At 45.9% G+C, this 26,027-nt stretch overlaps 1 protein-coding gene across 1 annotated transcript in view; it reads right to left on the bottom strand.

Annotated features, from left to right (window-relative positions):
• Window positions 1-16,167: 16,167 nt before the first annotated feature.
• The window catches only part of LOC138352926 (peptidyl-prolyl cis-trans isomerase-like), a 34,557-nt gene continuing 24,697 nt past the window's right edge, over window positions 16,168-26,027 (bottom strand). Inside the window, exons 2-3 of the mRNA XM_069305578.1 lie at window positions 21,625-21,804; window positions 16,168-21,508 (exon numbers count right to left, since the gene is read on the bottom strand). Coding sequence (XP_069161679.1) covers window positions 20,996-21,508; window positions 21,625-21,804 — 693 coding nt within the window. The 3' untranslated portion in view covers window positions 16,168-20,995. The remainder of the gene's footprint in view (window positions 21,509-21,624; window positions 21,805-26,027) is intronic.

Raw genomic sequence — 26,027 nt, 5'->3', positions numbered from 1 at the left:
ACTCCAAACTTTTCCAGATATTCTGAAAAAAAACGAGAGTAACCCCAGTCCATAAATGTGGTGATCCACTGATGTTAACAACTACAGACCTATATCAATTCTGCCAAACTTGTCAAAAATATTTGAAAAACTAATCTACAAGCAGCTTTACTCTTATCTAGCCAAGCACAATATACTTAGCTCCTGTTAATATGGCTTCAGACCCCCCCAAAAAAGCATTAACCATGCACTTATTAGTATGATTAACTTGATACACGCAGCACTTGATAAAAATGAGTTCCTTGTTAGGTTATTTGTGGACCTGCGTAAGGCTTTTGACACAGTCAACCACCAAAACCTTCTTAAATTACATCATTATGGAGTCAGAGGACACTCCCTGCAATACCTTCAGTCTTACCTTACTGCCAGGCTCCAGTATGTTTCTGTGAATAATTCAATTTCTTCCACCCTACCCATCAACATTGGTGTTCCTCAGGGCAGCATACTTGGCCCTCTCCTCTTTCTCATCTACAAAGCCACTAGTACGCATAGCATACTAGTGGCTTTAGGTATTGTATGTACTAGCTCTATTTATAAATCCAACATTATGTTTGTAAATCAACTATGTATGTACTTTCCTGAATAAAATTTACTTTACTTTGCTTTACTTATTTTACCGGTAACAGAAGACAAATGACCCTGCCAACGGGCAAGGATTGAGGAATGAATAACTGGGTAGAAGTTGGAATAGAGGATACCTTTACGGGAGATGGGGCAAGTGCAGATAGCCTCCTTAGTGACAGAGTCCGCATGCTCATTTAAGGACACGCCAATATGGCTGGGAACCCAGCAAAACTTCACTGTCTTCAATCTGCTAGAGATAAGAAACAGCCAATGTTGAGTTTCGACTACTACAGGATGGACTGGATTAAAGCACTCCAGAGCCATGAGGGCACTGTGAGTGTCAACTACAACAACAAAGGAGAGTTGACAGCGAGAAAGCAGTGACGAAGGACATACAAAATAGCATAAAGTTCCACCATGAAGATGCTAGTCTCCGGAGGCAGGCGACACATATAGGTGTTGTCAGGAAAAACAACAGAGTAGCCTACACCGTCGGCAGACTTAGACCCTTCTGTATTTAGACCCAGACTTTACTCCTCTTACCCCCCCCCTCCCCTGTAGGAGGGGTAAAGCTTTAGTCACGTGAGTCAAAGTTTTACAAAACTGAGGAAAGGGGACCCTTCAAAGGGGCAAGGACGGAACGACATGAAGAGAAATATTGGAAACACGAACCGAAAGAGAATCTTGTATGCGAGACAATCGTACAGAAAGAGGTAAGTGGTGAAAGGGAACAGGGGACCACAGGAGGAGTAAAGGTTAAAGTACGACATTAACGAGAGTAAGGGACCGTGCAAGGTAGCGAAGACAGTAGCGATCATGTTGATCCTGTAGAGACAGGACGCCAGTTTGGGCGTTAGTGATCACAGGCTTAGGGTAGGAGTCGAAAGAAAGGCACCAGATCTGAGGAGCAACCCAGTATGGTGCAGAGCATCCAAACGGTGAAGAGTAGAAGGAGAAGTAGATGAGTAAGCAGGGCAACCATAATCGAGTTTAGACAGTAAGAGAGAGGAATGTAGAAAGAGGAGCATGCGCCTATCCGCTCCCCAAGTATGAGACAAGACCTTATATCGGTTAGGGGCCTTAGAGCGTTCAACTCGGAGGTAAGAGATATAGGGGGACCAAGACACACAAGTGTCAAAGATTAACCTCAAAAGATTAGCAGAATCTTTGTACACAAGGGGATGACAATAGAGCGACAAAGGGGGATGAACGACCTGCTTCTAAGTAAAAGTCATAGCACAAGTTTTAGTTGTAAAGAACTTGAAGCCATGATTGGTGACCCAAGACGACACGGCATCAATCATAAGTTAAAGCCGTCGGTGAAGGAAGGCGAGTCATCACCTCGACAGTAGAGGGTAAGATCATCAACATAGAGTGCTGAGAAGATGCCAGAGGGAAGGGAGGAAAGAAGACCATTGAGGGCAACCAGAAAAAGAGTAGTGCTCAGAACATTACCTTGGGGCACACCATCGTACTGCCGAAAAGAGGCACAGGGAGTGTTACCAAACCTCACTCTAAAGGAACGACTAGAGAGAAGGCTTCGGAGGAAGAGAGGGAGATTACTACGAAGGCTAAAAGAACGGAGTTGGGACAGACTATGGCATCTCCAGGTGGTGTTGTATGCCTTTTCCAGGTCAAAAAGGACAACAACAACGGAGGTCTTCGTAGCAAAAGCAGTACGAATATGGATCTCCAAGTTCACCAAGACATCAGTCAAGCTGCAGCACTTGCAAAAGCCAAATTGAGAAGTGGAGAGCTGTGATAGTGTTCCAAGAACCACATCAGACGAACATTGACCACATGTTCAAAGAGTTTGCAGATGCAACTTGTGAGGGCAATGGGTCAGAAGTCCTTAGGTGATGTCCTTAGAGACCCAGGTTTCCGAATAGGAAGAACAACTGCTTCAGGCCAGTCCTCAGGGACTGACGACGACTCCCGGGTACAGTTATACAGATTCAGTAAATACTGCAACGCGCTTGGAGGGAGATGATGCAGCATCTCATAATGAATGTCATCTGAGCCTTTTGACACTGCACATGTGAATTTAAGGGCACCATCTAATCTTGAGGTTCCTCGAGGTTATCTTGAGATGATTTCAGGGCTTTGAATCCCCCCGGCCCGGCTCTCGACCAGGCCTCCTTTTTGTTACACGCCCCCAGGAAGCAGCCCATAGCAGCTGTCTAACTCCAAGGTACCTATTTACTGTTAGGTGAACAGATGCATCAGGGTGAACGAAACTCTGCCCATTTGTTTCCGCCTCTACCAGGGATCGAACCCAGAACCTCAGGACTACGAGGTTGAGAGGTAGTCAACCTACGTAGTCCTCAGGACTACGAGGTTGACTACACAGCTGAGAGGACAGCTGAGCGCTGTCCTCTCAGCTGTCAGGCCCCCAAAGTTCAAAGTTCAAAAAAACATGCCCAAAGTTCCTGTATCTGATGCCTGACAGCTGGGTGGACAGGAATTATAGTCCTGAGGTTCCGGGTTCGATCCCCGGGTGGAGGCAGAGACAAATGGGCAAAATGTTTCTTTCACCCTAATGCCCCTGTTACCTAGCAGTCAATAGGTACCTGGGAGTTAGACAGCTGCTACAGGCTGCTTCCTGGGGGTGTGGAACAATAAGGAGGCCTGGTCGAGGACTGGGCTGCGAGGACGCTAAGCCCCGAAATCATCTCAAAATAACCTCAAGATAAACTATTGTAAAGTCTAGGATAGGGAATGTTCTCCTGAATGGAACATCTGGCATCAGCAAGAATTATAGAAAGTGGAAGGGTCCTACTATCAAAAGTGATCATCACAATACGAAGAGGCTGATGACGACCACGAAAGGGTTGGGTGAACGTATCAACCTGGAGGACAGAATGGTCCTTGGGCTGCAAGGATATGTTTAATATCCTCGTGGCAGTCTTTCAGGTCCCTAACACCAGCCGCAACATAGTGCGGGCGGATAACAGTGCCAATACAGACATTTAACCGGGCATTTTTGGAGATCCTAACAGGGGTCTCCCCAATGCTGGACAATATGGCTAAGGGGGCAGCTGCTTCCTGAGAAGGAGCAGCAATGACACATGAACCAGTACGGGTTAAAAGAAACAGAGGTATCCACTGAATCATCGAGGTGTTTATGGAGGAAGAAATCATCAGGCCGTGTAGAATCCAGATGGTTAAGATCAAAGTATTTAGTCCACATAGCAGGGCCAAACAAGGTGTGGAACATATTAGCACTGGCAGGAATCATGCAAAATGCAGCTGTGTTGGGGGGAGGGGGGGGGGGTTTGAACGAAGTACCCCCAGTAAGAGAGGGGGGGGGGGTTAAAAGTGATGAGGTGGTCATCCCTGGGGTCGTAGAGCTCAACCCCACCACAGAGGTGGGAGGGGACCGGAGGGGGTTAATCAAGAGGGTCAAAGGAGTAGCTTGGTCTGGGCCCAATGTAGCGGGGGCTAAAGAGCCCAATCTTCCAACACAGTCTGCCTCGGGGGCTTGGTCGTCCACCCCACGAGCCTGGGGAAGTTATAATAGGATCATTCAGTGGCATAGGAATAAGCAGGAAATAATTTAATTTACGAATAAACTCCCTTACCCACCATGGAAACACAATTAGAAGATAGAACACCCAGCAAGATGGGGCCCCCCCCCCCATCCCAGGGATGAGTATCATGAGTATACTCCCCGCAATCATCACCTTAAGAACTGTCAGTCCGTCGAAATCGGGTTCAGCAACGCAGGTGAGGATTGACAATAAAGGCGTCCCCTCCCTCGCAACGTCGGGTACCACAGTTCTACGGGTGAAAGTTTGCCTCCCCAAACATCTGGGCGTCAAAACAGAAGTTGTTCGAAAAAGTAATGAAGCATGCAAAAGATCGGCGGGAAATGACAATTAGAAAGAAGAAGAGGGAGAAGGCAAAACGAAACCTGAGGAAGAGGAAACAGCATCCAGCATGATTAGTGAAGACGGCAGAGGACTGTCCCATGGAGCATCACACCCTGGCTGCTGCCCACTAAGCCCCTCTCACGAAAGGACAATGGGGTATGTCCTTTAGAAGCATAAGGCTACTAAAGGACAAAGGAAATGCTGTCCCATGGAGCATCACACTCTGACAGCAGCCCACCAAGCCTCCTCACGTCAACAACGGGCTGGAATGTGAAGGGGTGACGGTAGGAGACCAACTCCATCGTCACCTGGCGTTAAACCCTAAACTACTGCAGCAGACAATGACTGTCAAGTGGAAGGCAGTACAGGGGCTATGCTGACCCAAACCAACACTGCTGCAACCCTACCAACAGCCATGTTAACTCTGCCTCAGGGGAAAAGGTAACTACTAGTCAGGGGCTGTTTTATGAGGGTTACCAGAAAACCTTTGTCACACAGAGAGCTGAACAAATGGAATTCAAACCAGTGATGCAGGTCACCTTGAATATACTTGGGTTTTTATCCAACAGTGGACCTAAACCCTACAACATAGTCAAACCCTACATTCCCTTGGGTGGTTACCTCAGACCTGTATTCTCTATAGTCGTGGACACAATCCCATCTGACCTACATGTACCAGGTCTAGGGATCACAATTAAACATTTTAAACAGCAGCGAGTCAAATTAGCTGACCCATAAAACAAATCTGACCGTATCAGAGATATAGGAGTGTTAATTGGGTCAGATTATTATAAATTCATCTCTGGCAAACACCAATTGCACGGGATGACCGTACTGAACTCTGCAGGTGGAAAGTCCCATTGTGTGAAGAGAACTAGAATGGTGGAGATGTGATTATAAACTAGTGAAGATATTGACTCTTATACGTTTCACCTTTTTTAAGCCGGGTCTTTCCCTCTACCCTCGTTCACTCCCACAGCAGTACACAGGTGCACATAGTTACACAGCAGTACACAGGTGCACATAGTTACACAGCAGTACACAGGTGCACATAGTTACACAGCAGTACACAGGTGCACATAGTTACACAGCAGTACACAGGTGCACATAGTTACACAGCAGTACACAGGTGCACATAGTTACACAGCAGTACACAGGTGCACACAGTTACACAGCAGTACACAGGTGCACACAGTTACACAGCAGTACACAGGTGCACATAGTTACACAGCAGTACACAGGTGCACATAGTTACACAGCAGTACACAGGTGCACATAGTTACACAGCAGTACACAGGTGCACACAGTTACACAGCAGTACACAGGTGCACACAGTTACACAGCAGTACACAGGTGCACACAGTTACACAGCAGTACACAGGTGCACATAGTTACACAGCAGTACACAGGTGCACATAGTTACACAGCAGTACACAGGTGCACACAGTTACACAGCAGTACACAGGTGCACACAGTTACACAGCAGTACACAGGTGCACATAGTTACACAGCAGTACACAGGTGCACACAGTTACACAGCAGTACACAGGTGCACATAGTTACACAGCAGTACACAAGGGCACACAGTTACACAGCAGTACACAGGTGCACATAGTTACACAGCAGTACACAGGTGCACACAGTTACACAGCAGTACACAGGTGCACATAGTTACACAGCAGTACACAGGTGCACATAGTTACACAGCAGTACACAGGTGCACATAGTTACACAGCAGTACACAGGTGCACATAGTTACACAGCAGTACACAGGTGCACATAGTTACACAGCAGTACACAGGTGCACATAGTTACACAGCAGTACACAGGTGCACACAGTTACACAGCAGTACACAGGTGCACATAGTTACACAGCAGTACACAGGTGCACATAGTTACACAGCAGTACACAGGTGCACATAGTTACATAGCAGTACACAGGTGCACACAGTTACACAGCAGTACACAGGTGCACACAGTTACAAAAGCAGTGTGTAAACAAGAGGCTGGGTTGATATATTTGGAGGAGAGTGTGAAGCCCAGACTGTTACTGGGTCTCAGCCAGCAAGGGAGGCGCCACGCTGCCAGATGCATCAGTGTAAACATTGCCCCAACATCCCAGTGGAGTGTTTAAGGCACTCAACAACGGGTCGTTAGCAGTGTCTCCTATGACCAATTGCTCATACCTTTCCATGCATGTAATATTCTTTTGTCTTGGTGTCGAGAATGGCTGATCTTAATTACCTCAGGGAATGTTATTGATGAACAATCGTCAACGGACTTACCAATATTAGACATATATGTGCAAGTTAGTGTACCCTTTATTGTTGTCCATTATGTGAGGTGTTTGACCATATGTTGATTTATTGGTAACTATTTTTGGCCAGGAAGTGAAGGTTATGTGGTGAAGATATTGAGCACATTAGTTGTATGTACAGTTTTGGCCAGGAAGTGAAGGTTATGTGGTGAAGATATTGAGCCCATGAGCACATTAGTTGTATGTACAGTTTTGGCCAGGAAGTGAATATCATATGGTGAAGGTATTGAACACATTAGATATATGTACAGTTTTGACCAAAGGTTCACCTCAGTTACAGAGGAGATAGTCTCGATGTGGGGTTTTCTATTTTGCTTTCCCGACTGCAATGCGTACGTCGCCAATGTACGTGTGGCAGACGCTTCATGAAGCTGTCGGAATCAGCAGTGAAAATACGAGAGCAACCGTACAGGGCCTGGGAGCAAGGTCGAGTTAGAGTCCTTGAGGGTCTCTTCTCAGACTAGTCTCACCTGGTCCTGCTCCACGTTGATCATTGGAATCTCCCCAATGCTTGAAACACTTTAAGGGACTCCTAGGGTCCTCATCACATTTATAGTTTAGTGAATTAGGCAACTCGGTGTTGAAAATACTTGTAGCTGAAGGCTTGAGTAAATAGTTTGCAGTATTCAGAAGTGGTTCAACGGAAACACCGCATAAAGCTTAACAGTAGTTTATTTACTAACTTAACCACTAATACAAAGGGTGCTTGATTTACTTTAGATTGGCGTCAGAAAGGTTATGGTTGTATTAGCGAGGCTCTTGACGTCTGGCTAAACGATTCGTATCCACTCGTGGAGAAACACCTAACTTAACACAATTGACAGCCAATCATTAACACGGCAAACCTAACTGCCGGTATGCAAAGGGATCACAAGAGTTCCAACCGGATACTCGGGTAATGATGATGCGCAATAAATCACACTAGCACTGTCAATGGGACAGGCAATAACATGCACAATAATAAAATCACACAATAACTAAATGTGTGGTGTATGTAAAGCTCACATTCACAGACGAGTGTAATGTCGTGGTACCACACAGATAAACACGCATACACCGTCGGGTGTCTAGGTCTCCACCTATACCTGTGTCAGGTATAATAAGGTGAGAACTGTGGTTGATCCCTCAGATCAACACAGATACAATAATACAATAACAAGATCTTGTACTTACAGGTAGGCTACCTCACTTATTCACTCACTCACTCAGGCACATTTATGCAAGAACTCGTAGGTGGCCTGACAGCTGGTTTCGCTCGTTCTGACGTGAGACCATTGGCGACAGGCTTTCCCCACAAACCGTACTTGACACGGAGGGTACTCGCAGGAGGGCGCGCTGTATGTCTAACAGACACAGACACACACTTGATGGCACTAGCGGTGAGTAAGGGTGGTGACGTCACGTGGTACAGTGAGGCAGGGCGGCTGGCGGCTCGAGGCTAGCTACATGCTCTTGACAGTGGCGGCTGCAGGTTATATGGGACCATACGGTACACTGTGGTAAAATCACACAGATTACTTAGGCAGCGGCACTCCTTAGTTCACTCTAGGTCACTCACAACGATCTCAATTTGTCACCAGGGGTTACCTGATACCAGTCTGTTTCGCTCTGGTGATTTGTAATATATATATATATATATATATATATATATATATATATATATATATATATATATATATATATATATATATATATATATATATATATATATATATATATATAATGTCGTACCTAGTAGCCAGAACTCACTTCTCAGCCTACTATTCAAGGCCCGATTTGCCTAATAAGCCAAGTTTTCCTGAATTATTATATTTACTATAATTTTTTTCTTATGAAATGATAAAGCAACCCTTTTCTCTATGTATGAGGTCAATTTTTTTTTATTGGAGTTAAAATTAACGTAGATATATGACCGAACCTAACCAACCCTACCTAACCTAACCTAACCTATATTTATAGGTAAGGTTAGGTTAGGTAGCCAAGAAAAGCTAGGTTAGGTAGGTTAGGTAGACGAAAAAACATTAATTCATGAAAACTTGGCTTATTAGGCAAATCGGGCCTTGAATAGTAAGCTGAGAAGTGCGTTCTGGCTGCTAGGTACGACATTATATATATATATATATATATATATATATATATATATTATATATATATATATATATTGTGACGGTAACGCGTTGGTGTTCGGCTGTTTAAGGCTAGGGGTATGGCCTCGTCACATAGTTATAAAAAAAAGAAAAAAACTGGAACTTCGTCTGTGGTAAGGTAAGGAGAAGACACACAAAACACAAGTAAATTTTAACAATGAAATTTTAATTACGTTAAAGAAATAAAACATGAATAAAATGCACAAACAAATTCTTATAATAAAATCAATCAATCAAAATAATAAGAATACTTAAATGACACAATGAAAAGTTACGTTAAGGCAAAATAACAAGAAGTGCAACACAGAAATAATTGGGAAGGTGCTGGAATATTGGCTTTAAGCTATCACCTCTCTCAGTACACGCTAACGTCTAGCTGGGAGGAGTGATAACCACGAAAGCACTGAACATTCTGAGGTCTGAGGTCGTGGCGACCCCAGACATTAAGTAGTATGGGGGGGCGAGTGCAGGTGCAGCCAGACCGGCGACCAATCAGCGGGGCCGGTAGCGATCAACGAGTAGTTTGGCGGTTTGAGTCTGAACAGGTGTCTCTGGCTGCAACGTTTTGCGCTCTGGCAAGCCTTGCTGGTGTTGTTGTCGTTGTTGGACATTTCTTCCATAGTAGTTTTATATAACCACAACGACGTAATTGTGGAGGGAAGAGCAGGCTCAATCTCTTGAAGGAGATTATCGTCACAATATATAAAATATATATACTAGCAGTACCCGGCCACATGTTGCTGTGGCTCAGTAACGCATGTAGGTTGCTGAGCCACAGCAACCTTCCGTGTCCCCCACCATTCTCTCCTCACCTGTCTCCTTGGCCTCCCAACCATTCCCCACTCCACCATCCCCTCTTCCTTCCCACCATGCCTCACTCCCCAGTCCCTTTGTCCTCTCCACCATTCTCCATCCCCTCGTCCCCACCATCCCAAACTCCCCCGTCCCACTCGTCCTTCCCCACCATTACCCCCTCCCTTGTCCCTTCATCCTCCCCCACCATCTCTCACTTCCGTCCCCTCGTCATCCCCACCATTCCCCACTCCCTTGTCTGATGCCATCCCAAATGGTCTGAGGTTCCCATCAGAAAATTGGGAACATCAAGTGATCTGATGCTTGGAGGGTTTAAATACCCCAAAATTACCATCTCTTTTAAGGGTCTAAGTTTGGTGCAGTGGGTTAAAGGTGAACCAGTTATGCCAGTTGCTGTAAAGCTTCTGTGCTGGCTAGTGTTCGAATCTCCTGGTGGGAAATGTTCTAAAGTTGTATAATAATAATATATATATATATGGGAACCGACCTGTGAGATTTATATTTATTTAATTTATATGAATTTATATTTACGTTAATTTATATACTTCGATAGCAATTTGTATAATGATAAGTGGACTGTATTTCTGCAATAATCTCATAATCTCACAAATCGATCCTCTACACATTAGGGGGGGTTTATTAAATTAATATATATGCAGCCAATCAAACTACAGTAATAGCTACATACATTGATGAGGTTCCTTATCTTATAGTACAGCAGGTTAGTCCACCAGGTATAACTAGAGTGTAGACACCAAATTATCCTCTTTGAGGTAGCTTCCATATCACCCAGTAACTGGTGCACAAATCTTGCATCCTCGTCTTGACCTGTCAAAAGTGCGCTAGCTGTGAAGCCAGATACCTATATATGACAAGTATATCAGAGAAAACAGTACATGGAACATGAAGACCTGGCTTAATTACCTTTAGTTTGAGGCTTCCACGTGATCTAACCGGGTCACCCTATATCCTGACATTAATGGCCATAAATGAATGATAAACGGGTTTCGGATAGACTTAACTTGAATTGTAGACATCGTGTTGGAGATGGTACCTTTGGTTTCCATAACACTACGTCCAAGTAAAATTAACAGGAGCCGAATTTGCTCCCGTGTGAGCCTCTGGTCTCAATCAACAATGGCTGCATCTAACACTCCATTCTATTGACGTCTGGCCGACATTGTCCAGAATGATAGGAGCTAAATTTGCTCCACACGTCTCGGAGGTGACACAACAATGGCTCCCCTCCTTCCTCCTCTGACCCCTGGCCTACTTTGTCCAGATTTCAGAAAGTGATAGAAGGGTCACATTTACTCTACTTTAATATTGATAATTAAGTTAATTTATATAAGATGTTTTTATGATGGTAAAGTCCAAAGACTAATGTATTTAAGAATAATTCCCAGCAGAATAGCTGGTGAATTATAATAGTATGTGGTGATGATATCCCGTTTTCTATAGACGGTAATTCCACTACAGGTTACGTTTTCTATGGGTAACTTGTTGGTAACACAGCTCTTATCTGTCTGTATGATATTATTATTAAATGGTGTCGGATTTTCCGACATAATTCCCCAGGGGGCTGCTCACGGGTCGAAGTCCTATTTAGAACAGACGAACACCGATACTCCTCCTTCGAATTATTAGATTAATTTGATGTTAGTAGTTAATAATCACACATTTGTGCGTCTGTTCGTACAGGACGGATGTCCCGTACTAGAGTTGCAAGGGTTAGAAGTCTAATGCGATTTCATTTCCCTGTCAACTCTTGAAAGGCTAATATTCAAGCCTAATTACATATTATTTAACCCAGAAGACTGAATGTGATCAAGTACTACAGTCAAGTATGATTCAGGGACTGCAGTGAGATCAGTGACATTAGATATAACTTGAAGTTTCTTCAGGTAACTGGTCACTGATATATAAACACTGAGGCCCATGGAATACATCTTGATTAAATAATAAATGTATCAAATCAGTCATCAGATTTATTGGGGTTTAATTTAGTTAATTGATTCAGAAGATTGAATAGCTCATCATTAAAGTAAAGTATGGTTCTGAGACTGCAGTGGGTTCAGTGACATTGGTCGCAGTGACTTGTAGCTGCTTAAGCTACTGTTCACTGATTTGCCACTGAGGCCTCATGAACTCATCTTCAACTTTAAATGATGATACTAACATCAACCTCTGTTGGTATGGTCAGCTGTAATCTCCTTAGTATAATGCTACTGGAGAAATATAATCAGCTGACAAATTTAGATTTCTATTGGTATTGTTTATCTGCAGGCATAGGTCTCCTCAGGCTTGATACTGGGCCTGAGAGTAATTTACCTCCTGCAGAGTTTAACATGGTTATACCCTGATATTTAGTAGGGCTACCGATGAATCGATGACAATAGTCTGTCCCTACAAGGAGACCGAAGTCGGTGAGGTGATCAGACTTAATATTATCTGCCAATTTTATTCCTCTATTTCTCAGGAATTTGGCTGTTGCTCTCAGACCTTGAACTTGTAGGTCTACTGATATTTTGTCCACCACAATGGCTTGTACTCGACAGACGTACCTGCCTAAACGTACTGATGGTTGTACCACCTGGTAGACTTGAGGTCCTGCATCTGTTACAAACCCTGAGATGTTGAATGACATCTGGGCTACAGGCCTTAATTGTAGTTCATCTGCCAACTTTTTGGTGATATATGTTCTCTGGGATCCTTGGTCAAACAACCCACGGGTATGGACCTTGGCCCTCTTATTCAGGATGGTAATTTGGGCAGTAGGCAAAGTCGTATTACCTTTAGACTTTGCCGATTGGACACTCTTTGTTTGTTGCACCTTGCAGTACTGTACTGTGGTGGGAATGCTATCTTCCACCTTGGGGTTTGGAGACGTTGTTTTGGTGTCTCTGCACAATGCTGCATGGTGCTGACCTTTGTTACACCTATTACAAGGGTGTAATTGGGTATCACAATCCTTGATGTTATGTTTCCTGAGGCACCTCGTGCAATGTTGCAAATCTTTGAGTCGCTCAACACGGGCGTCACTATCAGGAAAATTAGGGCAGTGGTACATTGAATGTTTCTCATTGCAGAACAAACATGTTCCATAGCTTCCAGTACCCTTTGGTGTCACGTTCTTGGGTGACACAGTAACTATAGGCTTGGAGGGTCCCACTGCATATACGCCCACACTGCCACTGTTCCACTTTGGTGTTGAATTATATTGTCTAGATTGATTTGGTGTACCTTTGGTACTCTGTGGTTTACTATTATTGGTTTCTGAGGGTTTACTTGGTGGTTTTAATTTGTCATGTGTTCGTAATTGATGAACTACTGACTTTAAACCTTCAGATATTTCATTCATGGATAAGATGCTTTTATTGTAATGAGCACTCATTTGTCTCAATATGTCCCTAGGTATTTTCTCCTGGACAATTATTTTCAAGACCCACTCAGCCCCGTTTGTATCTGCTGTCAGGCTGAGGGCATTGATCAATGATTCTACCTCCAGCTTGAAGACTTGGAGTGAATCAGCTGAAGCCTCCGGTGGGGGTAAATGCAACAGCTCATGAACTAAATGTGATGTTCTTACTTCTGGATCAGCATAATTATCCTTGAGGAGTTTTACTGCCAGATCATAGCCGTCATTAGTTAATCTCAGATGGGATACTACTGTTTTAGCCTCACCTGATAATTGGCCTTGCAAATAAGAGAATTTACTACTCTTTGGTAAAGATTGTTTTGAGTCTACAAGGTCAACGAATTTGTTCCAAAATTCGTCCCAATCTTCCTCATCTTTTCCTGAGAAAGTGGGTAAATTAATTGGAGGGAGTCGAGCTTCTGCTTGACTCGTATTAGATGCAACTGTTGTTGTTGTTGCTGTTGCCTTGTTCTGGGCAATTAATTTGACATAAGGCTGTAACGTGGCCTGAGTGTGATCTTCATAATTCGCAAGATCAACCATAATGTCGTCTATTTCTGTTTCTGATAAATTGGTGTTGGCAAGTTCAGCCACATATGTTGCTATTTGACATTTGATTTGCTCAAATTTACCTGCAGCTGCTTGATAATAGCTTTCCAGGTCAGCATAATCAACTGTTGATTGTTGTGACAAATCTTCACATTTCTTGATCTGTCTTGTTAAGTGGCCTTTAAGACCTGCAAGGGTTCTTTTCATTCTCCCTGCATTATCCATACTGGCTCGTTGGTGAAGCCTTGTGGGACTTGTACTTGGGCTGCTCATAATACTGAACAAGCTCTAATGGTAGCCTAGGGTAAATTTCTGCACTCACTAGGCAATAATCCTACCTCTACTAGAGGTTAGCACTTAAAATTAATACACATTATATATATATACAATCATACACACTAATGATTTGAGTGATAAACCAGTGTCACTGGAAGTACCTTTAGGTTAGCTCTTCTATATCACCCTAGGATGGAAGAGACACTAATTAATCACTCAAAGGTGTAATGATCATAAGTAAATTATTATATATACAACTCAATTCGAGTTGATAAAAATTACACCCAAAATAGGGTCTGGACCATTCATTAATGGTGTTAGGCTAATCAATATAGTACAACTGACTATGGTAATAATGGGACTAGGATGAACAATAATAGTTCAACTAGTCAGTAGTAATATCCTACCCTGTTGTGGGTTGGCAATTAGTAAATATTATACTGTGATCACTAGTGCAATATATATTAAATAATTCTCTATTTTGGAGAAATAATATACACAATTATTGTTAATAGCCTCTTAATTAGCCTCTATGAAACTTCTAATATTATCTAGAAGTATTAAATGTTATTAGTGACCTCGCGAAATAAACTCCACATAATTCGTGGATAATCTCTCGCGAAATGTAACACCACGAAATCCGTGAACAATATCGCGAAGACACAGTCACTAATTAGGCTGGCTTCTATATTAGCGCTGTCATTTCACGAAATAACACGCCACCAAATATCTGTGGGTGTGCATGAAACCGCTGACGAAGCTGAACTGGGCTGAGGGAGGCTCCTGAGCTCCCACGAGGCAACGCCGCTGTCTATGACTGGCTGGCTTTGTTTAAATAACACTGCACTAGTTTATTTAATGAATCCACTGGTTAACTGGTTCATCCGGTACTAAGATGACCAAATGTGGGTTCAAAGGATCAAATAATCCGTCATCCGGTTCGAAGATGACCAAATAATATGGGAACCGACCTGTGAGATTTATATTTATTTAATTTATATGAATTTATATTTACGTTAATTTATATACTTCGATAGCAATTTGTATAATGATAAGTGGACTGTATTTCTGCAATAATCTCATAATCTCACAAATCGATCCTCTACACATTAGGGGGGGTTTATTAAATTAATATATATGCAGCCAATCAAACTACAGTAATAGCTACATACATTGATGAGGTTCCTTATCTTATAGTACAGCAGGTTAGTCCACCAGGTATAACTAGAGTGTAGACACCAAATTATCCTCTTTGAGGTAGCTTCCATATCACCCAGTAACTGGTGCACAAATCTTGCATCCTCGTCTTGACCTGTCAAAAGTGCGCTAGCTGTGAAGCCAGATACCTATATATGACAAGTATATCAGAGAAAACAGTACATGGAACATGAAGACCTGGCTTAATTACCTTTAGTTTGAGGCTTCCACGTGATCTAACCGGGTCACCCTATATCCTGACATTAATGGCCATAAATGAATGATAAACGGGTTTCGGATAGACTTAACTTGAATTGTAGACATCGTGTTGGAGATGGTACCTTTGGTTTCCATAACACTACGTCCAAGTAAAATTAACAGGAGCCGAATTTGCTCCCGTGTGAGCCTCTGGTCTCAATCAACAATGGCTGCATCTAACACTCCATTCTATTGACGTCTGGCCGACATTGTCCAGAATGATAGGAGCTAAATTTGCTCCACACGTCTCGGAGGTGACACAACAATGGCTCCCCTCCTTCCTCCTCTGACCCCTGGCCTACTTTGTCCAGATTTCAGAAAGTGATAGAAGGGTCACATTTACTCTACTTTAATATTGATAATTAAGTTAATTTATATAAGATGTTTTTATGATGGTAAAGTCCAAAGACTAATGTATTTAAGAATAATTCCCAGCAGAATAGCTGGTGAATTATAATAGTATGTGGTGATGATATCCCGTTTTCTATAGACGGTAATTCCACTACAGGTTACGTTTTCTATGGGTAACTTGTTGGTAACACAGCTCTTATCTGTCTGTATGATATTATTATTAAATGGTGTCGGATTTTCCGACAATATATATATATATATATATATATATATATATATATATATATATATATATATATATATATATATATATATATATACTGGCCAAATATCAATAAGTGTCTACGGGAATGAAAGGCTAACAAAAAATATTCCAGTTTACTGGGCATTAACAAATGAACATAAAAAAAGAATACAATCTATAAATTCACACTCAATGATTTATCTAGCTTCTCAAAGCTGGACTTGATCATCAACAGGTCTCAAAACTGCATACAATCAGCACTAGCTGACGCCAGGCTCTATCGTGGCGCAGTGGGACACTAGCGCCTATTATGCTGCTAATACCAATACAGGGTGGTGGTGGTGGTGTCACAACCATTAACAAATGAGGTATGAGGAATTAATATCATGTACAGCACAATGGCATCACTTAAGATCCTCAGGTACCCACCTCACTAAGATATATAACAGCACCTATCACCTGGTATAAAGGATGCACAATGGTAGAATTGATCCATGGTATACATTACAGCAACATGACAAATATCCTAGCAGTCAAATGACACAAATAAGGTCACAAAACCCGGACCGTAGCGGCAACACATGCGCTCGACTGAGAAAATCAAAGAGTGACCGCCCAGAGCCATGCTGGCCGGGAGCGACACTGTATCCACCTCTATGAGTCAGCTGACTCCTCTCTTTCAAATATCTCAAGCTCATATACAGACATATCTCGATCAAGAACTTCTAATTCATATATCAACAAAATAAAGACCATAATACACAACCTTACATAACAATACATATCAATAATTCAGTACATTAAAGATTATATCATGATATAAAAATATGTGAACAAAGAATTCATATTGGCAAGACATGGTAACATTGGCGGGAGAGGGGAGAGGGGTTAAGGGAGGATTTCAAGACGTCTGCCCGCCAGCCATTATACATAAGTATACGTGAAAACAAGTATATACATATATATACAACATGTGTATCAAAACCATGTTTATATGGTATACATCTCAGTGCCATAATCTAATTTAATGTTAGAGGACAATATAATGAACAATAATGAAAGGGGAAATTACACAGTATACATGACAGTAATACATCCGAGACCTAAATTTATACATTCTCCATCATAGTTCACATAATATTTCCTATACAGCATTATGTAGGACTACATAAATTAATATTCGTGATACTAGGCTAATCAGCCAAGACATCACTATACAGTTTGAGCACATCATACACCAGCTACAGTATGATCATACTGGTGTATGTGGGGTCATAACACCACCTCACACCCATATGGTAATATTACAACACACCATGGACCAGTATGGTAATATCACAACACACCATGGACCAGTATGGTAATTCACAACACACCATGGACCAGTATGGTAATATCACAACACACCATGGTCCAGTATGGTAATATCACAACACACCATGGACCAGTATGGTAATATCACAACACACCATGGTCCAGTATGGTAATATCACAACACACCATGGACCAGTATGGTAATATCACAACACACCATGGTCCAGTATGGTAATATCACAACACACCATGGACCAGTATGGTAATATCACAACACACCATGGACCAGTATGGTAATATCACAACACACCATGGACCAGTATGGTAGTATCACAACACACCATGGTCCAGTATGGTAATATCACAACACACCATGGACCAGTATGGTAATATCACAACACACCATGGACCAGTATGGTAATATCACAACACACCATGGTCCAGTATGGTAATATCACAACACACCTGAGTGATTGTGAGGTGATGGTGATATAGCAGTGATAGTGAGGTGATATAGCTGTGATAGTGGGACGATATAGCAGTGATACTGAGGTGATGGTGATATAGCAGTGAATGTAAGGAGGAAATATCAGTGTGAGGTGATAATGCAGTGAAAGTGAAATGATGTTGGTGTAGCAGTGATAGTGTTATGTGATAGTGAGCTGTTAGTGATATAACAGTGACAACAGCTGTCATATAGTGACACCAACAATTTGTTACTCAACATGGTCAGTATATGACCCCAAGTGTGGGTCCTGAGGTGATGGTGATATATAAATAAATAAATAAATAAATATGTTTATTCAGGTATGGTACATACATACAAGTGATGTTACATTAATGGATCGATATATAGATAGAGCTAGTACATACAATGCCTAAAGCCACTATTACGCAATGCGTTTCGTGCAATAAAAACATTAATATCTAGAACTTAATACTAATTGAGCATAAAGAATAAAAAGTGTTGAGAACAAATACAAATAAAGATAAAAAAAAGGGGGGAACATGACTGAAAAAGCAGCACAAATACAATAGGTTGACAGTGTTGATTAAAAAAAAACAGACATGGGTTGACAATAGAGGAGTGAGGTAGGTTGCAGGGAATTTATTAGGTAGTGTTTAGTTTTTATCTTAAACTGGTTGAGAGAGGTACAGTCCTTAACATGGTTGGGAAGATCATTCCACATTCTGGGTCCCTTGATTTGTAGAGCATTTCTAGTTTGATTAAGTCGTACTCTAGGAATATCGAAACTGTATTTATTTCTGGTGTGGTGCTCATGGGTTCTGTTACAACCTTCAATGAAGCTTTTGAGGTCAGGATTGGCTTTACAGTTCAGCGTTTTATATATGTATAATACACAAGAGAGAATGTGCAGTGACTTAATATCTAACATATTCAGAGATTTGAGTAAGGGTACCGAGTGATGTCTGGGGCCAGAGTTGGTTATTGTCCTAATAGCAGCTTTGTGTTGGGTAATTAGAGGACATAAATGATTTTGGGTAGTAGAACCCCAAGCACAAATACCATAGTTGAGGTATGGATAGATGAGGGAGTAATAGAGAGTAACCAGGGCAGGGCGGGATACATAATATCTGATCTTAGAAAGAATGCCAACAGTTTTTGAAACTTTTTTTGATATATTTAGAATGTGTCCCTGGAAATTCAGCTTGTGGTCGATGAGAACGCCAAGGAATTTGCTATCTAATTTGTTACAAATTTGGGTATTGTTTATTTTGAGATTTATCTGATTAGAGGATTTATTGCCAAACAGAATATAGAAAGTTTTGTCAATGTTAAGGGTGAGTTTGTTGGCAGTTAGCCAAAGATGGACTTTCTCTAGCTCAGTATTTACTGTGGCATTTAGAGCAAGGGGGTCAGGACTGGAGTAAATGAAGGTTGTGTCGTCAGCAAATAGAATTGGTTTGAGATGTTGGGAGGCATTTGGAAGGTCATTAATGTAGATGAGAAAGAGGAGAGGGCCAGGTATGCTGCCCTGAGGAACACCAATATTGAAGGGTAGGGTGGGAGAAATTGTATTATTCACAGAAACATACTGGAGCCTGTCAGTAAGATAAGATTTGAGGTATTGCAGGGAGTGTTCTCTGACTCCATAATGATGTAATTAAAGAAGAAGGTTTTGATGGTTGACAGGTGATATAGAGGTGATAGTGAGGCTATAGTGATACAGCAATGATAGGTTACAGTACTGAGAAGATATAGCATTGATGGTGATACAGCCGTCATTGTCAAGTATATGATACCAAAGTATGAATACAAAAGTGTTAAATGCCAGATATAGTGAAGTTATGATGATATAGTGATAAAGATAGTTATGATGATATAGTGATAGTGTGTCCTTAAATAACATTGACATCAAAACACGCTGTCCATGGTGATGTAGGAGTGATGGTGATGGTACAGTGAACTAGAGCGGCAGCACAACACCACCGTAGTGATGGTGATGGTACAGTGAACTAGAGTGGCAGCACAACACCACAGTAGTGATGGTGGTGGTACAGTGAACTAGAGTGGCAGCACAACACCACAGTAGTGATGGTGATGGTACAGTGAACTAGAGTGGCAGCACAACACCACAGTAGTGATGGTGATGGTACAGTGAACTAGAGTGGCAGCACAACACCACAGTAGTGATGGTGACGGTACAGTGAACTAGAGTGGCAGCACAACACCACAGTAGTGATGGTGATGGTACAGTGAACTAGAGCGGCAGCACAACACCATCGTAGTGATGGTGATGGTACAGTGAACTAGAGTGGTAGCACAACACCACAGTATTGATGGTACAGTGAACTAGAGTGGCAGCACAACACCACAGTAGTGATGGTGATGGTACAGTGAACTAGAGTGGCAGCACAACACCACAGTAGTGATGGTACAGTGAAGTAGAGTGGCAGCACAACACCACAGTAGTGATGGTGATGGTACAGTGAACTAGAGTGGCAACACAACACCACAGTAGTGATGGTGGTGGTACAGTGAACTAGAGTGGCAGCACAACACCACAGTAGTGATGGTGGTGGTACAGTGAACTAGAGTGGCAGCACAACACCACAGTAGTGATGGTGGTGGTACAGTGAACTAGAGTGGCAGCACAACACCACAGTAGTGATGGTGGTGGTAGAGTGAACTAGAGTGGCAGCACAACACCACAGTAGTGATGGTGGTGGTACAGTGAACTAGAGTGGCAGCACAACACCACAGTAGTGATGGTGGTGGTACAGTGAACTAGAGTGGCAGCACAACACCACAGTAGTGATGGTGGTGGTACAGTGAACTAGAGTGGCAGCACAACACCACAGTAGTGATGGTGGTGGTACAGTGAACTAGAGTGGCAGCACAACACCACAGTAGTGATGGTGGTGGTAGAGTGAACTAGAGTGGCAGCACAACACCACAGTAGTGATGGTACAGTGAACTAGAGTGGCAGCACAACACCACAGTAGTGATGGTGGTGGTACAGTGAACTAGAGTGGCAGCACAACACCACAGTAGTGATGGTGATGGTACAGTGAACTAGAGTGGCAGCACAACACCACAGTAGTGATGGTGGTGGTACAGTGAACTAGAGTGGCAGCACAACACCACAGTAGTGATGGTGGTGGTACAGTGAACTAGAGTGGCAGCACAACACCACAGTCCACCACAGTCACCTCCGTAATGTCACTGTGGTTGACTGCTGCCCTCACCACATCCAGGCCGCTCACCACATCACCGAAGACACGTGGCCACTGGTCACCATCCTGGAGGTCCCTGGTGGTGATGAAGAACTGGGCACTCTTGGGACCCCCCGGCCCCCACAAGGACCACACAGCTCCTGCCCGGCCGGACTCCCGGTACTGCCCCTGGAGGTCAGGCAGCAGTGGGGCTCCTCCCTCACCATCATTACTCTCGTAGTCTCCGCCCTCCACCCACTCCCCCAGCCGACCCTTGTGCCCCACCCACAACAGTTTAGTGTTGCGGTAGGTGTGGCCCCGCTGGCCCGTACACAACAACACAAACTGTCTGGCCAGCGGAGTGTCAGGGGTCAGCCGGATGGTGACCCGCCCTCTTGTTGACCCCGCCCACCCGAGGTCAAGGAACGCCAGGGTGCAGGAGGGCTCCAGCACGCCCACAACCTTACTCTCCTGCAGGAAATAAAATAAATCATGCTGATAACTGTACAACAAAATGTCATCATATAAATTATAAAAACTCAATAAGTCAGTAATGTCAATAAGTGAAGTGGGTGTAATAAAGTAACCTGGAGGGTGTGGGCGTGGGCGGGCGTGGGCTGACGCAGGAGTGGGTGGAGGTACAGCTGTCCGTCTTGTAGAGTTATCCTGGCGGAGCGGCGGCCATCTTGGTCTTCCTGGACGGCCAACACCCGGCCAGCCTCCACCAGCCTCTTGACGGGCTCCCTCATCCTGCGGAGGTCCTCAACCTGTGGACAGTGTCAGCCCCATTATCACCTGTGGTCAGTGTCAGCCCCATTATCACCTGTGGTCAGTGTCAGCCCCATTATCACCTGTGGTCAGTGTCAGCCCCATTATCACCTGTGGTGTGGTCAGTGTCAGCCCCATTATGACCTGTGGACAGTGTCAGCCCCATTATCACCTGTGGTCAGTGTCAGCCCCATTATCACCTGTGGTCAGTGTCAGCCCCATTATCACCTGTGGTCAGTGTCAGCCCCATTATCACCTGTGGTGATAGTACAGCCCCATTATCACCTGCGGTCATTGTCAACACCATTATGCTGGACCTGTAGCTCCAGCCCCCTCTACTGGCAGGGGGTTAGTGCTGGACCTGTTGCTCCAGCCCCCTCTACTGGCAGGCTGTTCTCTATGTCAGCCCCATTATGACCGGTGGACAGTGTCTGCCCCATTATCACCTGTGGGCAGTGTCAGCCCCATTATCACCTGTGGACAGTGTCAGCCCCATTATCACCTGCGGTCATTGTCAACTCCATTATGCTGGACCTGTAGCTCCAGCCCCCTCTACTGGCAGGGGGTTAGTGCTGGACCTGTTGCTCCAGCCCCCTCTACTGGCAGGGGGTTGATGCTGGACCTGTAGCGCCAGCCCCCCTCTACTGACAGGGGGTTGATGCTGGACCTGTAGCTCCAGCCCCCTCTACTGGCAGGGGGTTAGTGCTGGACCTGTTGCTCCAGCCCCCTCTACTGGCAGGGGGTTGATGCTGGACCTGTAGCGCCAGCCCCCCTCTACTGGCAGGGGGTTGATGCTGGACCTGTAGCGCCAGCCCCCCTCTACTGGCAGGGGGTTGATGCTGGACCTGTAGCGCCAGCCCCCCTCTACTGGCAGGGGGATGGTGCTGGACCTGTAGCTACAGCCTCCCTCTACTGGCAGGGGGTTGGTGCTGGACCTGTAGCTCCAGTCCCCCTCTACTGGAAGGGGGTTGATGCTGGACCTGTAGCTACAGCCTCCCTCTACTGGCAGGGGGTTGATGCTGGACCTGTAGCGCCAGCCCCCCTCTACTGGCAGAAGGTTGGTGCTGGACCTGTAGCGATAGTCCCCCTTTACTGGCAGGGGGTTGGTGCTGGACCTGTAGCTCCAGTCCCCCTCTACTGGCAGGGGGTTGGTGCTGGACCTGTAGCTCCAGCCGCAATCTACTGGCAGGGGGTTGGTGCTGGACCTGTAGCTCCAGTCCCCCTCTACTGGCAGGGGGGTTGGTGCTGGACCTGTAGCTCCAGCCGCAATCTACTGGCAGGGGGTTGGTGCTGGACCTGTAGCTCCAGCCACCCTCTACTGGAAGGATATTGGTGCTGGAGCTGTAGCTCCACCCCCCTCTCTAATGGCAAGGGGTTGGAACTGGACCTGTAGCTCCAGCCCAATTCTACTGGCAGAGGGTTGGTTCTGGACCTGTAGATCCAGCCCCCCTCTACTGGCAGAGGGCTGGTACTGGACCTGTAGCTCCAGCCCAATTCTACTGGCAGAGGGTTGGTGCTGGACCTGTAGCTCCAGCCCCCCTCTACTGGCAGGGGGTTGGTGCTGAACCTGTAGCTCCAGCCCTTCTCTAATGGCAGGGGGTTGGTGCTGGACCTGTATCTCCACCCCCCTCTCTAATGGCAAGGGGTTGTTACTGGACCTGTAGCTCCAGCCCAATTCTACTGGCAGAGGGTTGGTTCTGGACCTGTAGCTCCAGCCCCCCTCTACTGGCAGAGGGCTGGTTCTGGACCTGTAGCTCCAGCCCCCCCCCCTCCATCTACTGGCAGGGGGCAGGTGCTGGACCTGTAGCTCCATCCCCCTCTCTACTGGCAGGGGGTTGGTGCTGGACCTGTAGCTCCACCCCCCTCTCTACTGGCAGAGGTTGGTGCTGGACCTGTAGCTCCAGCCCACCTCTACTGGCAGGGCGTGTGTGCTGGACCTGTAGCTCCACCCCCCTCTCTACTGGCAGGGGTTGGTGCTGGACCAATAGCACCAGCCTCCCTCTACTGGAAGGGGGTTGGTGCTGGACCTGTAGCTCCAGCCCACCTCTACTAGCAGGGGGTTAGTGCTGGACCTGTAGCTCCAGCCCCCCTCTACTGGCAGAGGATTGATTCTGGACCTGTAGCTCCAGCGCCCCTCTACTAGCAGGGGGTTGGTGCTGGACCTGTTGCTCCAGCCCCCCCCCCTCTACTGGCAGTGGGTTGGTGCTGGACCTGTAGCTCCAGCCCCCCCCCCTTTACTGGCAAGGGGTTGGTGCTGGACCTGTAGCTCCAGCCCCCCCCCCCACCTCTACTGGCAGGGGATTGGCGCTGGACCTGTAGCTACATCCCCCCTCTACTGGCAGGGGGTTTGGTGCTGGACCTGTAGCTCCAGCCCCCCCCCCCCTCTACTGGCAGGGGGTTAGTGCTGGACCTGTAGCTCCAGCCCACCTCCACTGGCAGGGGATTAGCGCTGGACCTGTAGCTACAGCCCCCCTCTACTGGCAGGGGGTTGATTCTGGACCTGTAGCTCAGAACCCCCTCTACTGGCAAGGGGTTTGTTCTGGACCTGTAGCGCCAGCCCACCTCTACTGGCAGGAGGTTGATGCTGGACCTGTAGCTCCAGCCCCCCCCCCCTCTACTGGCAGGGGGGATGGTGCTTGACCTGTAGCTCCTGCCTCTTTCTACTGGCAAGGGGTTGGTGCTGGACGTGTAGTTCAAGCCCCCTCTACTGGCAGGGGGTTGGTTCTGGACCTGTAGCTCCAGCCCCCCCTCTACTGGCAAGGGGTTTGTTCTGGACTTGTAGCTCCACCCCCACCTCTACTTGCAGAGGGTGGTGCTGGACCTGTTGCTCCAGCCCCCCTCTACTGGTAGGGGGGGTTGGTACTGGACCTGTAGCTCTAGCCCAATTCTACTGGCAGAGGGTTGGTTCTGGACCTGTAGCTCCAGCCCCCCTCTACTGGTAGAGGGTTGGTTCTGGACCTGTAGCTCAAGCCCCCACCCTCTACTGGCAGGGGGCAGGTGCTGGACTTGTAGCTCCATCCCCCTCTCTACTGGCAGGGGGTTGGTACTGGTCCTGTAGCTCCAGCCCCCCTCTAATGGCAGGGGGTTAGTGTTGGACCTGTAGCTCCACCCCCCTCTCCACTGGCAGGGGTTGGTACTGGACCTGTAGCTCCCGCCCACCTCTACTGGCAGGGCGTTGGTGTTGGACCTGTAGCTCCAGGATCCTCCCCACCTCCACTGGCACAGGAGTTGGTGCTGGACCTGTAGCTCCAGCCCACCTCTATTGGCAGGGGGTTGGTGCTGGACCTGTAGCTCCAGCCCACCTCTACTGGCAGAGAGATGGTTCTGGACCTGTAGCTCTAGCTACCCCCCCTCTATACTGACAGGGGGGATTGATTCTGGACCTGTAGCTCCAGCCACCCTCTACTAGCAGGGGGTTGGTTCTGGACCTGTTGCTCCAGCCCCTCTCTACTGGCAAGGGGTTTGTTCTGGACTTGTAGCTCCACCCCCACCTCTACTGGCAGAGGGTGGTGCTAGACCTGTAACTCCAGCCCCCCTCTACTGGCAGGGTGGGTTGGTACTGGAACTGTAGCTCCACCCCCCTTTACTGGCATGGGGTTGGTGCTGAACCTGTAGCTCCAGCCCATCTCTACTGGCAGGAAGTTGGTTCTGGACCTGTAGCTACAGCCCCCCTCTACTGGCAGGGGGTTGGTACTCGACCTGTAGCTCCAGCCCACCTCTACTGGCAGGGGGTTGGTACTGGACCTGTACCTCCAGCCCTCTCTACTGGCAGGGGGTTGGGGCTGGACCTGTAGCCCCATCCACCCCTCCCTACTGGCAGGGGGTTGGTGCTGGACCTGTAGATCCAGCTCCCCTCTACTGGCAGGGGTTGGTGCTGGACCAATAGCACCATCCTCCCTCTACTGGCAGGGTGTTGGTTCTGGACCTGTAGCTCCAGCCCCCCCCCCTCTACAGGCAGGGGGGTTGGTGCTTGACCTGTAGCTCCAGCCCACCTCTACTGGCAGGGAGTTAGTTCTGGACCTGTAGCTCCAGCCCCCCTCTACTGGCAAGGGGTTGGTGCTGAACCTGTAGCTCCAGCCCATCTCTACTGGCAGGAAGTTGGTTCTGGACCTGTAGCTCCAGCCTCTCTCTACTGGCAGGGGGTTGGTACTGGACCTGTAGCTCCAGCCCACCTCTACTGGCAGGGGGTTGGTGCTGGACCTGTAGCTCCATCCACCCCTAC

Source organism: Procambarus clarkii, chromosome 55, assembly GCF_040958095.1.
Source record: "Procambarus clarkii isolate CNS0578487 chromosome 55, FALCON_Pclarkii_2.0, whole genome shotgun sequence".
Taxonomy (NCBI): Eukaryota; Metazoa; Arthropoda; class Malacostraca; order Decapoda; family Cambaridae; genus Procambarus; species Procambarus clarkii.
Note: the sequence above shows the minus strand (reverse complement) of the source record. Positions and strands in the feature narration are given on the sequence as shown.